The sequence below is a fragment of the Martes martes genome (assembly GCF_963455335.1).
Source record: "Martes martes genome assembly, chromosome: 15".
In the NCBI taxonomy this organism is placed as follows: Eukaryota; Metazoa; Chordata; class Mammalia; order Carnivora; family Mustelidae; genus Martes; species Martes martes.
Window position 1 is genome coordinate 27,827,585 of NC_137903.1, and position 15,518 is coordinate 27,843,102.

The following is a 15,518-nucleotide window of genomic DNA, read 5'->3' on the forward strand; positions in this document are numbered from 1 at the left end:
ACACGGGGTATGTAGGACAGGAACTAGAATCTCGTCTGCCCTCCTTAGAGAAGGCAGGGAGGGGGGATAGCCATGGGCAGGGAGTAGATAGGAAAAATGAAACAAAACAACCCCAGTGGAGCCATGGGAACCTTGCACAGAGTCTGCTCCCTGTGCCCCGGGGAAGGGGGAAGGGGTGGGAAAGAAGGGAAGGGCCTGGGGCTGGGACAGAGAGGGCTGTGGGGCAGTTTTGGCTAGGGACAGGGTGTCCCAAGAAATACCCAAGGCCAAGGTCATTCTTGGGGAACTATTACTTCCCTCATGGAAAATTTTCCAGATGCCAGCAAATCTAGGGGAAGACAACAGAGGCACAGAGGAGAGAGAGTTCCTGTCTGGGCCATGCCATGAATGAGCTGTGTGATGGGGGGCAGGGCAGTTGGCTTCCTAACACTCACTCTGGGTGTTTGCTTGATTGTTCCATTCATCCTCTTAAATGTGTTGAGGTCCTACTGTGCTCTGGCACCCCTCCCCCACTCTACAGGATATAATAATAGAACATATGAGAAAGTCCTTGTTGAAATCGTGATTCAGAAAGGCAAAGGAGATGTGTTTCCACAACCCTTCTCCCCTGACACGGGTCTTCCAGGATGCTCACAGCTTGGGGTTTGGAACTCTGAAGGCATGCCTGAAAAATCCAAGCATGGTCAGGAGAAGACCAGCCTCCTCACCCCCAAACCATCTGCTACCCCTGGCCTTGCCTGCAGCAGTGCCACATCAGGAGATGGCCATGGATCCCTGGGGCCGAGCCAGGTGACCTCTAGGTCAGGCTGGAGCAGGCAGCAGAAGCAGGCCAGATAAGGGCCAAACAAAGGATCCTTCCAGCAGACTTCCAGGGGACAGCTCCTGGGGGTGAAGCAGGGGCATGGATGAGGTGGAGGGGGAGGCTCCCCACTCACAGGATCTCCAGGCTGGTGGTCCCTTTGAGATCTGGGAACTCCTGGATGTCCGTGGCACCATTCAGGGATCTGGAAGCAGAGGCGACACACTCTGAAGGGTGGGGTCAGAGCATCTCGATATCTGGGCTCCCCACCATTGCTGATCTCCCCTGGAGAGAAGCTACCTTTTGGGAAAATGTCATCCTTCCCCCAGCCTCAAAATACCCCAGCTACTCAGGGCCTGTAGGGGCGGAGCTTTGCTCAGCAGGTACCAAACCACCATTTCCTTAAGTTGGCCCAGCCCCCTAGAGCCCCGGCAGAGCCCCCAAACTGGCATCTGGGTCCCAGCATGCAAAACACAACGAATGCACAAACAAACAAAAAAATACAGGCTAGGGACATGGGAATGGACTCTGTCTAAAAGGCTCCAAGGTGGGTGCTTCTGAAAAAGTTCTTGGCTGCAGGGGTTTGCTTATTAGAGTCTGAGAAAGGGTCTCCCCTAAATTCTCAACCACTAAAGCTTTGTCACCACCTCCCTACTGGGTCTCTCCCAGACAGCTTTAGACAGATGGCTTTTCCCTTCCCCGCCATCCCCTGCCGGTGAGGACAGGGCTGAGGACAGGGACCCAACAGAGCACAGCAAAAACGGGTCCTGCCAGACCACAAGGAGGCAGTGTAGGGTCCAGAAAGGAGCATCTTGGAGCTGGGCCGGCCATGCGGTGTGTGTGTGTGAGTGTGTGTAGACGGACTAGCTTATGGCAGAGCAGAGCCCAGGAACCTCGAGATCCATCCACAAAATGTGCTAACACCACCTTCCTCATTTGGTTAGAGTGACAGTGGAATGTGATAATGGACATGAAGGGGAAGGGTGCACTTGAAAATGTTAGTTATGCTCCTGGGATGCCCTATGTCACGTGTCAGCCATGGAAGATTTTTGAAGAAGTGGGACTTGGGCTGGGAGTGAAAAGAATGGGAGAAAGGAAACAAGAGAATGCCGTCGGGCCCAAAGTAATAAAGGTGGTACAGCAAACGGCTGAGGGGTCCATGCTCCAAGGTCACTGGAGAACCAGACCCTTATCCCAGTTGTTGGTTTCTGCAGCAAAGGTTTCTGGAACAGTTTCCTCGAGCAGGACCCTGAAGAGGCCAGATCAGACTCCTGGGCTCTGGAGGAGGGCCCTCTTTCACGCATCTGGGATCCAGGAAGAAGCCACAGGGAGCTGACTGGAGGCTGTTTAGAGCAGCCTGGTCCGGGAATAGTCCTGAGCCAAGCAGAGGCCGCAGCATCGGAGACTAGGCCTTGCAGTGGGGGCAGCGCTCTGCTGGGGTGACGCCTGCAGAAGGGAGGCCGGAGGCGGCAGAAAGGAGGGAGGCCTGGGGGAGGTCCAACTTACAGCGTGTGCAGTTTAGGCAGGTACTGGAACGCTGACCTCCCCACAAACTGGATTGGGTTATCATAAAAGTGTCTGGAAGAAAAAGACCCAAACATCGAATTTAGTTACTTGGCCCTTTGAGCTGGGACGCAGGCCGATCTCGGCTTTGTCCAGGAAAGCAGACCAGGAAAGAGCACACCAGGGAGGCCCCCCTCGCAGAGTCCTGCCTCCCCAGCCCCGGGCCCCTCTCCCAAAAAAGGCACAGCACCAAGAGACAGAGAAGTGAGGACTCACATCGTCTGCAGCAGAGGGTTCCCCATGAAGGCCTTTTCTGGGATGGCCTTGATGTTGTTGTTATGGAACCCCCTGGAAGACAACACCACGAGTCAGTAAGGACTTGGAGAGAATTGTGGAGAGGGAGAAACAGAAGTCCATGAAGCTTCCAGAAAGCTGACTAGAAAGGCCATAAGACCAAAGAGATGGCAGCCCGAGAGTCCAGGTTCACCGCTGCCTGGGATGTGTCTGCTTCATTCCATCACACACCCGTCCTTTTCTCTGACACTTGTGAAAAGAGTGAAAAGTAGAGCCTTAGGGAGCAGGAGGGTGAGGAGCAACTTGGGGGCAGGAGGCTGAGTTCAGACCCCAGGACATGCGTCCTCTCCTCAGTCCCGTGTGGCAGGAAACCCACAGGGCCCCCAAGAGGCAGCTGAGGGTGTGAGAGAAACAGAGCTTCTGGGGGTTGTAGGAACGAGAGATGTCCCCCAAATGGAGGCTGGCTTGGTCTTCAGACCTGGAGACTAAGGAATCTAGAAGGACAGCGGCCGCAGAATGGGGGAGAGGCAGCGGGTGTTGAGGGACTGGGTGGCCTCGTGAGGAGGTGAGAAGGGAGGGACCTGCTCCAGAACCCGCTCCAGGTCCCAATGTCCAGGGCTCTGGAAGCCAGGAATTACAAGTTTGGTTAGTTGGGGGGAGCATTACAAGATAAACGTTGGACTGAGAAACACATGATCCAGGCTGAACAGACCCCTCCCAGCCACCCTCTTTTTCACTGGAGATTTCTAGTGTCTCTTCATGCCTTCCTTGCCTCTGCTCTTCTCTCTCCTCCCTCCCCTCCCCTTATTATTTCCACTTTCATGCTCTCCCCACAGGTCCCCACAGACACCCCCACCCCATGCGACCACCTAGGCTGCTCTCCTCACTCTCTCATTTCTTTGTTAACTCACTCGTTATATGTTCTTGGACTCCTCCTTTGTGTCTAATGCTGAGCTAAGCTAAGCTCTGAGAGATTTAGAAGTTTAGAGGCCTTGTCCTCAAGCAGCCTTCTGTCAAGAGACAGAGAGATACAGAGACAGAGAGACAGACACACACACGCACACTCCTACATTCACTGGCGACTCATCGGCAGTGGAGGACTTCCAGTAGTTTCTCACCCCGACCCTTCCCCCCTGAGGTGGTTTAGTTGCTCCTTCTCAGCTACACACATCTGGCATTTACACTTTCCAACTTCGCACGGGGTGGGAATGGTGGGTGGCATGGGGTTGGTCCTGAAGGTCTCAGGTGGTAGTTTGAGTAAAGAAACGAGGCTACTTAAAAGTGTGGAGCTCTGCTCAGAAATGTCAGGCTCGGGGTGCCTGGGTGGCTCAGTCGTTCAGCGTCTGCCTTCGGCTCACCGAGCCCCACATAGGGCTCCCTGCTCAGCCGGAAGCCTGCTTCTCCCTCTCCCGCTCCCCCTGCTTGTGTTCCCTCTCTGTGTCTTTCTCTGTCAAATAAATAAAATCTTTAAAAAAGAAAAGAAAAGAAAAGAAACGTCAGGCTCCCTTAATCTGGTCCCACTTTACTAACAATAGATCTCCTACTGTTTGCCAAGAGCCTCTCCCCCAGTAAGGCTGGCCTCTCCTGCAGTCATCTCTCTGCCCATTCAAGTTCAATCTCCGCCTATTCCGTTCTTCTGTCTGAAACGCCTCCTCCCCTCCCCTGCCACGGCCACCTAAATCCCATCCATCCTGTAAAGCTAATCTCAGATGTGTTCGTCCACAGTGTTCTTTCCACGTCACTCTGGATTCCCAGTCATTTTAGCTACTACTGTACCATCAGAGCTGGAATTATACACCCACCTGAATCTGCTCTGTCCTGCTCCCTGACAGACCTAAAGGATCCCTGGGGACAGCCCAGGACTATCTGACTCCCGGATTGTGTTTAGCAGCGAGCATAGTGCTTGGCACGTCGGTGCTAAAACCGAGTAGCAAGAAGTGGTGTCTGCGGGGAGCCACAGCCGGCTTCTCATCTCCTCCCTGGAATCAGGGGCTGAGCAGCGACCCTGCTACCCAGCCCCCAGCTCCTCTCCTCATCCATCTCTGGATGCACCCCAACCCAGGTGGGGGCGGTGCTGGGCCCAGTGACCAAGAGGTGTCGTGTGCCATGTGTCCCTCCAGGCTGGAAGAGCCCACAGCCATTTCTGCTGATGACAGTCCACTCGGAAATGCTCCGTGCCAAACTGTGACTACTCAGACCCGCACCGGGGGCTGGGGAGGGCACGTGGCTCCAGTTCTCACAAGGACCACAGGATAGGAGGATGTGAGGGAGGCCCAGGGCCTGCGGCTTCAGCCCCTGCCCTTGGGAGAAGAGAGAAGAGGACACCCCCAGAAAGCAGCAGAAGAGCTTACAGTTCCTGCAGTCTGCCCAGCGTCCGGATGGCGACGGGGAACTCTTGCAGCTCATTATAGTTCAGGTCTCTGGAATGGAAAGCAGAGCCGTCATGAGGCGGGTGGCTTAACAGGGCATGTCAGGGTCCCCGAGAAACACAAACTTGGCTCTGGGACTGGCCGGAGAGATGCGTTTTCCAATTTGTCAGATCCAGCTGTCAGTGCCTGGAAACACATTTTTGGAATGTTCGTATTCCATTCCTACTCCACAAATCCTCAGGCTCGAAGGCTTCCTGGCAGCAGAATTGTTTTCAGGAGACCCATGAGGGATATGGATACCTGGAATGGACTCCTTCAGGAACAGTCCCCACTGGCTGAGGAAAATACCTCAAGCCTCTGGAGACATCAGTGGCTGGGGAAGGGACAGAGGAGAGAGTGAGACCATCTTTACCACCTTGTCACCAGCACTAGGGATTCCAGAAGGTTCCATCAGGTGATTACTTTGGCTAGCTGTGGCCTCTGCCGTCTCTCAGAAAGACCAACGCTTCTTATCTTTGGGTGGTGGCTGGACAGCTAGCTTTTATTTTCTCTTAGCTTTTCTTCATTTCCTGATTTTTTTTTTTACAATGAACATGTGTCACACATACAATCAGCAAACAATGGAGGCAATGAAAGTAGTGGCAACTAGGGATGCCTGGGTCGGTGAAGCGTCTGACTTCAGCTCAGGTCATGATCTCAGGTCCTGGGATCGAGACCGGTGCCGGCAGCTTCTTGCTCAGCAGACAGTCTGCTTTTCCCTCTCCCTCTGCCTCTCCTCCCGCTCATACTCTCTCTTCTTTCAAATAAATAAATAAAATCTTAAAAGAGAATGTGGGAGCAGCCCACGTTGGAAAAGGAGCAGGGAAACATGCATTCTAATACACGATTCGCAGGAGATTCAATGTGCATCATCTTTTAGACATTTTCAACAGTATCTTTTCAGATTAAAAGATTCGTACCTAGTCACCCCAAGTCCAGGAACTCATCCTACAGAAAAGCCTACCCCTGGGTGTAAAGGTATATGGATGAGGACGCTCAGCACAGTGTTGTTCAGGCATCAGGGCCCAGACTGTTGGCCCACATGTGATCACAAGTTTGACCTACCCTTCCTATGAGAGAGACTTCAGAAGAGATCATCAATCTTCAAGATTTTTTTAAACTTTCTACTTTTTTTTTTTTTAAAGATTTTTAATTTCAAGTAATCTCTATACACAATGTGGGGCTTGAACTCAAAACCCTGAGATCAGGAATTGTATGCTCCACTGACTGAGCCAGCCAGATGTCCCTCAACCTTCAAGATTTCTTTTTTTATTTCATTAATATTTTTTTAACCTTCAAGATTTTAAAGTTGACTTTTGTTTCCCTCAGTGGCCAATGGGTTAGCCCCATATGGAAATGTGCCTGATTGTGCGAGGGTTGACTCGGCATCTCCAGATTCCAGTGGATGAAGTCTGCGGTACAGTCTTAGGTACAGTGTCCCTCTTGACCCCCCCAGGATAACCCCAGCCCAACTTCTCTCAGTCTTTTCCAGCCCTCCCTGCTCTGACCATGCTCATGAGAGGACTATCCGATGCCAGGGCAGGGGACCATGCCAAGGCCCTTTAATCACAGAGTGACTTGGCAGAGTCTATGGGTAAATACTATGTTAACACAGAGATAATGACAGGTTCCCCTATGACAGGGTCATTACACTTAATAGTCCACAGGTAGAGCCAGGAACCCGGCCCAAGGGTCAGAAGAGCAGTGACAACCGTCTGGCAGCCGGTGAGCCGGGTAATTGCACCCCCCCACCTCCCTTACCCCCCCCAAAACACACTAATTACCCGATTACACTCAGACTCCCATGGTGATCTTGGCTAATTACAGCATAAACCCTCCCACTTTGCTCTGCTCTGCCTCGTTCCTTTGTGAATCCTACACCTATCCCTCCAATGACTCAAAACTTGATCCTCTCAGAGGGGCTATTTCTGGTCTTAGATTTTATAAAGGATTCACTCTCACATCTCGGTGTCTCCAAATCAAGGGTCCCCCTCTTAACTCCGCTCAGCCTTTTCAGGAATTCTCTACCGTCGCTCAGGGAGAGCTGGATAAGTAACAGAAGAGCACTTTCTCTTAGAGCCTTCATATTGTGGTGTTATCATAAAATGCAAAGAATTGCAGCTGCCTGACCTCAGAACTTTAGCTCGCCCTTCCATCTGCCTGCAACACTGTAGCAGTTTGCATGGCTTACGCCCTCATTTCATTCAGGTCTCTGCCCAAAGAGCACCTCATGAGAGGACTCATCTGACCGCTCTATTTAACAGAGCATCACTTGTGTTCCCTTACCCTGTGTGGTAGACTAAAAGTGGTCATACGTCTTCTCCTATTGCAATACACGTGTATGAGATCAGCAGCCTGTATGCCTTAAACTTACACAGTATGTCAGTGACACCTCAATAAAGCTGGAGAAGAAAACGCCGTCACAAGTCCTTTGTGGCTTCTCCAATCAAGGAGTGGCCTCTACCTCCCCACTCCTGAGACGGGGCTGGCTTGTGACTGGCCCTGACAGTCTCAGTCTACAGAATGAGGCAGAGAGGCCACAGTGTGAGCTGGTCCTAAGTCACGAGAGGCCTCACAGCCTGTGCCTTCCTTTGGAACGCTCCTGCCACCACGCTAGGAAGCCCGGGCTAGCCCCCAGTGGAGGAGCCATGTGGGGAGGACTGGCCAACAGCCAGCATCAAGGCTGCCCTCTTGGACTTGTGAATGAGGCTTCTCAGAGCTTTAGCTGTCATTGAACCTCTGGCCCACTGCGGCCTCATGAGTGAGCCCAGGGGAAGCTTCCAACAGCAAAGGTCCCAAAGGTCCCAGTCCACAGAAGTATGAGAAAGGCCCTGATGTTTTGAGCTGATCTGTTATATAGCAATAGACAAGGAGAGATCCTGCTTTCCTTTTTCTCAGAGGACATACTGAGAGCTGATATATATGTGTCTATTTTCTTCCCACCCTACTAGAAATGAAAGTTCTTTGAAAACAGAAACTCTGTTTCATCTTCTAAACACCAAAATACTGGCATAGAACAGTGGCTCAACAAATATTTGTTGAATGAATACATGAGACAGTCTAGGTACATTGATGAAAAGCATTAATGGACTCTTAAGAGTATCTAGAATAGTTGGCAGAACATCCTTAAGACTTTGAGGCACTTAGAGAACCCTGCGGGGCACCGTGAGGCTTGCGCAGGGCCCCAGAGCCCAGGGACAGGTCCCATGTGGTTTTGCTATCACTGAGCCCTTCTACAGGTCACTGGACTCATGTCCAGGAAGCTAAACTGAGTAGTTCCAGTCTTCCTTGGCAGCTTCTGGACAGGAATTCTGCCAGGAATGGCCTACCAGACAGTGGGAAAAGACACAGAGTAAAAGGCATGTGAACTAAATGGCCTTTTGTGTGTGTGTGTGTGTGTGTGTGTGTGTGTGTGTGTGTGTAGAGATGTGGAGAATAAAAACTGTGCAAATGTTAAAAGAAATACTGCAAACCACACACCAGGGGGTTGGCCTGAATGTTCCCGTTTGGACACCTACACACATTCAATGACCTGGGTAAGTAGCAAAGCCCTGCTACATTTGGGGCCCGGTAGATGTGACTTCGGGTTCTAACTGTCCAGGGAACACATCTTCGTGACTCTCTCTGCCCTTGATAGATTCAATTCAGTGCAGTGGATGTTTGTTACCTGCTCAAAATATGCGGAGAATTCTGCTGGGGAAAGTGGAAGGTGGAGAGATGGGGCGAGAAACAGCCCAGTCAGGACAAATTCGCGAGACAATCAAATGAGGGGCCTTGGCATGACGTGGCAGTTGCTGAACCTTCAGAGATCACACAGAGTTGGGAAGACCAGGAGGGCTTCGTGGAGATGTGGCATAACTCCAGGACTAACCGGAGTCCCTGCCTCCAAGTCATCCACAGGATAACCTTGGTTGAGCGCTGGTTATGTGCCGGGCACTTAGTGCTGTGCCTGAATGATCTCATAACCCTCATGACAGCCTAAGAGGTAGATATCACTATCATACCCATTTTACAGTTCAGGAAAGTGAGACACAGAGATGTTAAATATGTTGCCCAATCACACAGCTGTTAAACCGCTGTGCCAGAAACCACTATCTGTCCACCGAAATCCACTCTCTCCTTTCTCTACTCTCCCACAGCCCAATACCATAGCCACCAGCCATGTGTAGCTGTTTAAATGTAAATTAATTACAAGTTAGTATGATTCAAAGTTCAGCTCTCAGTTTCACTAGGGATACTTCAAGTGCTCAAAATATCATGGGGCAAGTGACTACCATATTGGAAGCCCAGATTTAGAACATTTCCCTCATCACAGAAAGTTCTGTTGGACAGCGCCACCCTGGAGTAATGGCAGGAACCGCCAGGAAAGGGACTAGAGTATTTTCCAGGCTTCTTCGTGGTAGGTGTGCTCTCCCATGGAAGGTGGGCGGAAGTGATCTGTCCCACATTTAGTGCAGGATTTTTTTTTTAAAGATTTTATTTATTTATTTGACAGAGAGAGATATCACAAGTAGGCAGGGAGGCAGGCAGAGAGAGAGAGAGAGAGGAGGAAGCAGGCTCCCTGCTGAGCAGGGAGCCCTATGCGGGGCTCGATCCCAGGACCCTGGGATCATGACCTGAGCCGAAGGCAGAGGCTTTAACCCACTGAGCCACCCAGGCGCCCCTAGTGCAGGATTTTTACTTTTTAAAATTTTAAAAAAATTTTTATTTTATTCAAATTCAATTAATTAACATATAGTGTATTATTAGTTTCAGAGGTAGAGTTCAGTGGTTGATCAGTCATGTACAACAGCCGGTGCTCATTCCGTCATGTGCCCTCCTTAATGCCCATCACCCAGTTACCCCAACCCCTGACTCCTAGTGCAGGATTTTTAAATAGCCAGCCTGTCGACATGGTCTCTCCATGGTCTCTCTACCCTTCCACTAGCTAGATACCAAACACAGTGAGGCTATGGGAGTGGTGAGATCCTAAGAAGGCAGGTCCCTGGTTTCTTAGTCACCACATGGAGGAGGGCCACTTGCCAAGAAGAAACAATGCGCTTCAGACTGTTATATGATCCAGAAATAAACTTCTACTATGTTTGAGCCGTCATACATGTTTTGGCCCATTTGCCACACAATTTAGCCTACCTTAACTAATTCAGTCAGCATCGCAGCCAGGATTTGATCCCTGGCAGTGTGAGTCCAGAGTCCACACTCTTAGCTGCTACACATCTGCCCGAAAGGCTGTTTTAAAATGCCAGGCTGCCTGTGTCACTCTCCTGCTGAGAAATCTGAAAAGGCCTCCTCATTACTTACAACACAAAGTTCAAGTTCCTCAGTGGGCTGTGATGCCACATGCAACCTTCAGCTCCATCTTCCACCTCGGCCCCATGCGTCTTCCCAGCCTCGGGTGCTTCCTGGTGCCCCTCATATGCTCGCAGCCTGGGACACCCTTCCCCTCCCCACCCCACTTAGCTGTCGAAATCCTAGCCCCCTTTGAAGTCAATACCCCTTCCTTTGCACATCCAACCCCATGCCTGCAGTCAGAATGAATCACTCACTCTCTTGGTGCTTTTCTGATGTTTTCTCCAGAAACATGCTTACCATTAGACTGGTAATAATGGCGGTGGTGGTAATAATGATGATAATAATGATAGTAATTACTATGGAACAGTCACGATTCTGGGTGATTTATATAAAGATATTAATTCATTTCTTTCCCGTGCCAACCCTTTGAGGGAGGTACTACTACCATCTTCATTTTGCATATGAGAAACTGAGGCACAGAGAGAGGCAATCTGGGCACAGGACAGAAGAGCTGGGACCGAAGCCCAGGCGGCTCGAGTCCAGCATGGGCTTATCTGCGTACGTGGTGTCTTCCCCATGACACAGGAAGCTTATCGCCATCAGGAAGCACGTGGGTTCCCTTTGGGTCTCCTGAAGCCCAGGCACAGGGCCACATATGTGAATAGTCATTGTCAAGGATGACCGTATTGTCGAGGCCTGGAGATGGAAGCTACTTTGGCCTTTGTGGCTGGCCGCATTCGGGCACTGTTTCAGCCCCCTGGGATTAGAAGCTATCATGCAGCCTCTTGGCAATCGCATTGCAGGAAAGACCTTTCCGGGCACAAGCTCATTTGGTCTGACTCCTCCATTGCAGGGCGGTGTAGGATGCCCTAAATTTCAGCCGGACCACTCATCCATGGCTTTATAGTCTTTTATCTTTAATAGTCCAGGATCAGCCAGAAGCCCAGGAAGAGTTCATTGTTCTGTATGCCGTTCCCAGGAGCTGGGAGCAGGCAGGGAAGGGCTGAGGTTAAAGAAAAACCATTCTCAGCTCCAGCCAGAATTTAGTCCAGAGGCTGCAGCTGTCCACGGCCAATAGCCCCCTTCATCTGCTCAGCCGCTTCCGGGCAAACCTAATCAAAACTGATGGTAGACCCACACCCTCCGTAAAAGTAGCTAAAGAGGTGACCCACCCCCCAAGCTGTTCAAGGATCCACATCCCCAATTTTCTCCTTTCCATCTGGCTGCGCAGAAATGGCCAACTCCTGAGCTCTCTGGGGAGCCTCACCATGGCCTTCGAGCAGAGATAGCAGGATTTAAGAGTCATTCTTTTTATTGATAAGGACACGGAGGCTTGGAGAGAGGAGGTAAATCACCGCAAATCCCACAGCCTGGATTTGAAGTTGGGCCTGTTGGCTCTTGGTTTAACATCTTTTCTATAGACCACCCAGAGGTGCATCCCAGCTAGGCTCCAAGTAGCAGGGCTGAGAAAAAAGATTTTAGGGAGAGTGGGAAGGAGGATAAATGGAGGGAGAGGACCAGGCTTCCTCCCAGGGGAAGAAACTCCTGTGGCAGTCTCTTTGGGAGCCACCAAGCATGTCAAAGCCAGTTGGTTACCAAGCTAGATGTCCCTTTGTGTGTTACCGGTTTTAGAGTAGAAAGAGCTTTGTCCTCTTGTACTGACAGGATCACCTTGAAGCAGGCACTTAACTTTGGTCGGTCTGTTCCTCATCTATACATTAGGAATGCCCATTACATAAGGCTGTTCTGTTCACCAGGTCCAGAGCCTGTACAAAGTAGTTATTCAAATAATTCCGATGCGTGATGCCTGGGTGGCTCAGTTGGTTAAAGGTCTGCCTTCAGCTCAGGTCATGATCCTGGGGTCCTGGGATCAAGTCCCACATCAGGCTCTCTGCTCAGCGTGGAGCCTGCCTCCCCCTCTGCCTGCCACGCCCTCTGCTTGTGCTCTCTCTCTCTCTGGCAAATAAAGAAAGAAAGAAAAGAAAAGAAAAAATGCCAATTCTTTCCCTTTCTTCCTTTTACTAGACACGAGACACCAGAACAGACGCTTCTATTCATCAGACACTGCAACAGTAGACACACAAGTTGGTCTCTCAACTCTTCACAACAATAAAGGAGGATTAATATAATTAATTGGTCTTCCGCTTACACTTTTATTCTCAAGGCTAATATTTGTGTTTATTAAATCAGATCACAGATAAGGGCACATGGAGGAATGCAGGTGAGCCTAGCTCCCCGTGTGAAACACAAAACACAGACGTTCCTGATTGTAAACTCTGAGCCATTTTTATCTCCCAAAGGCCTGTAACAAAGGCGGGCAACAAATCCGTGGCTTAATTGCTCTTCCCATCTTGCAGGCTGAGCCTTTATCTCCATCTGACTCTGCATGCTTCGGGGCAGATGACCTGGCAAGCCAGGAACCAACAAAGACTTTATGACTAACAGCATTGTTTTACCTTCTAAACAACCTACATAAAAGGCCACCCATTAATAAATGCAGCAATTAGTAAAATTGTCCTCAGTTTCTATTGAGAGACACAGACACACCTTCCTCCTAACCTCCCTCCACCCACACTCACTTCCCTGCCAGAAAGAAAACTGAGAAAATACCCGAAGCCATAGCAGCCCCAGTTGGAATGAAAGTTGCCGGCCCCTGGACCCTGCCATCACTGGCTGCCGCACCTTCATGAAGCACCTGGGATCAGAGAAGCCCAGCCCTGGAAGGGAGGCATGGAACAGTCCAGTCTGCTCCCGAGCGGGACTCTTCTGTGAGATTCCAAGTGGACGGGGGTCCGGTTTCTGCCTGGACCATGCAAATGTCAGGGCCCACTGTCCAGGCTGGGCGTCCAGGGCGCCACAGTGGAGCTGCTCTGAAGATTAAGGGACAGTTCCTCACCCTGAGCTCCAGCACCCCCTTTCCTTCCTCCCTTAGCCCGTGTCCTGTCAGCTGGAAGACCATGCATAACCATCTTCCAAAGACGATTGCCGTATTCCACCAAAGACTTCTCCTACATGTAAACAAGGCATGTGCATATTTCATATTCTCACCAGTCTCCCCAGAAAAGCCCTAGCCACATGGAAGAATGGTACAATAAAACTGCATCCTCTACATGTGGGCAGACCCTGGGGCAGCACTCCCCTCACCTGGAGGTCATGGGCCCATTAATGCAGGGGACCTGACAGCTTTTTTTTTTTTAAGATTTTATTTATTTATTTGACAGAGAGATCACAAGTAGGCAGAGAGGCAGGCAGAGGGTGGGGGTGTGAAGCAGGCTCCCTGGTGAGCAGAGAGCCCGATGCGAGACTCGATCCCAGGATCCTGGGATCATGACCCGAGCCGAAGAAAGAGGCTTTAACCCACTGAGCCACCCAGACGCCCCATGACCCGAAAGCTTTGAGACTGCCCTGGTCCAAGCAGGATGCGGCCTGAGGATTTGTGCTAGTGACTTCAATTCACTGGTCTAATGTCAGGGTCCTGGGCTTCAACCACAGGGCTTTCGGGGAATGAAGGGGGGTACCTATCCCTATGGCAAGGATAAGGGACCATCCCAGTGGGTTCAGCCCATGTTCGGCGCTTCTGTTTCTCCATCTGTTTCTCTGGGTTTGGGCTGGAGACTTCAAACCACACTTAGTATGGATGACTGGAGCTGGGCTGAACCTTAGATTGGGGAATCCACTGCCCTCAGAGCACAAGTGAAGAAACAGAAGCTCAGAGAGGAACAGGGACTTGTCAAGGGCCATAAACCCATTCATATATTCAACAAGTATTTATTGAGTACCTACCCCGTGCCAGGCACCATGTCAGGTGCTACAAAAACTCATGGAGTGGGTGTCTGGGTGGCTCAGTTGGTTAAGGGTCTGCCTTCAGCTCAGGTCGTGATCCCAGGGTCCTGGGATCAAGCCCCACATTGGGTTCTCTACTTGGTGGGAAACCTGCTTTTCCCTGTCCCTCTGCCTGCCGCTCCCCTTGTTGTGCTCTGTCAAAACAAAACAAAACAAAACAAAACAAAACAAAAACACCTCATGGAGAGGAGGGAGACAGACAACCGACAAAAAAACCTAGATAGATAGATAGATAAAATTGGTATCAGATTGGTGAGCTCCATTGAGAAAATTAAGTAGGAAAAGGAGATGGAGTGTAATAGGAAATGCTGCAAAATAGTGATCAGAGAGGACCTAGCTAAAAAGGTAACGTGGGAAAAGACCTGAAAGATGTGGATAACTGTAGGAAGAACATTCCAGACAAAGAAAGAGTCAGTGCAAAGGTCCTGAGACAGGAGCATGTCTATCTAGTATATCCAAGGAAGCCACTGTGACTGAAGTAGATTGAGAAAGGGGTGAGACCAGAGGTAGCAGGGTGTCACATCACCTGAGACCTTGTGGAACCTGTAGGCTTTTGTCCAGAACTTTGTAGAACTTTGGCTTCTTTCCAGAGGATGATGGGGAGCCACCGGAGGGTTTTGAATAGAAGAGTAACATGATCTAATTTGTATTTTAAAAGAATCCTTCTGGTTGTTGTGTTGAAAAGAGATTGTAAGGATGAAGGCAGAGGGACCAGGTAAGAGAAGGGTGTTGGCTTGGGCTGGCACAGTAGCAGACGAAGGGTGAGTAGTCAGATTCTGGGGAGCTAGGGAGATGAGGTCAGAATGCTGGCAACAGTACATGAGTAGTAAGTTACAAAGAAATTAGGACTCCTGATCTAGAACCCTTAGTCTCTGTGATAGCAGGGGCCACAATTTTCTTGTTCATAAGTGCTTCCCTAGTGTTCATGTGATGGCCTGGCACATACTATCAGCTCAATAAATGTTTATGGAATGAGAAAATCCAAAGAAACAGAAAAGGGAGTGGAAGTCATTGTTTCTCTTTTAAAAACAAAAAAGATTTATTTATTTATTTGTGAGAAAGAGAGCAGGGGGAAGGGCAGAGGGGGAGAATCCCAAGCAGATTCCCCATGAAGTGCTGAGCCAACATGAGGCTCCACCTCACGACCCTGAGATCATGACCTGAGCCGTAATCAAAGGTCAGACGCTTAACCGACTGAGCCTTCCAGGTGCCCCTGGTAATTATTCATTCTTACCAGCTCCTCCTTCCCACAGATATTAAGGGCCAGCCCTGAACTTGTTTCCTCTCCATGGTGTCTACCAGAGAACCTGTTGCTAAGTGGTTCCAACACGGTGCCACCAGCAACCCACTCCCCACCCGCCCCCTTAAACTCCTATTCCCCA

At 50.3% G+C, this 15,518-nt stretch overlaps 1 protein-coding gene across 2 annotated transcripts in view; it reads right to left on the reverse strand.

Annotated features, from left to right (window-relative positions):
* Positions 1 to 15,518, reverse strand: part of LGR6 (leucine rich repeat containing G protein-coupled receptor 6) — a gene marked incomplete at both ends in the record, with an annotated part of 116,406 nt that overhangs the window by 13,766 nt on the left and 87,122 nt on the right. For both annotated transcript variants that reach the window (XM_080823981.1, XM_080823982.1), the window contains 4 exons: positions 936 to 1,004; positions 2,306 to 2,377; positions 2,579 to 2,650; positions 4,948 to 5,016. In XM_080823981.1, the coding sequence (XP_080680107.1) occupies positions 936 to 1,004; positions 2,306 to 2,377; positions 2,579 to 2,650; positions 4,948 to 5,016 (282 nt within the window). The remainder of the gene's footprint in view (positions 1 to 935; positions 1,005 to 2,305; positions 2,378 to 2,578; positions 2,651 to 4,947; positions 5,017 to 15,518) is intronic.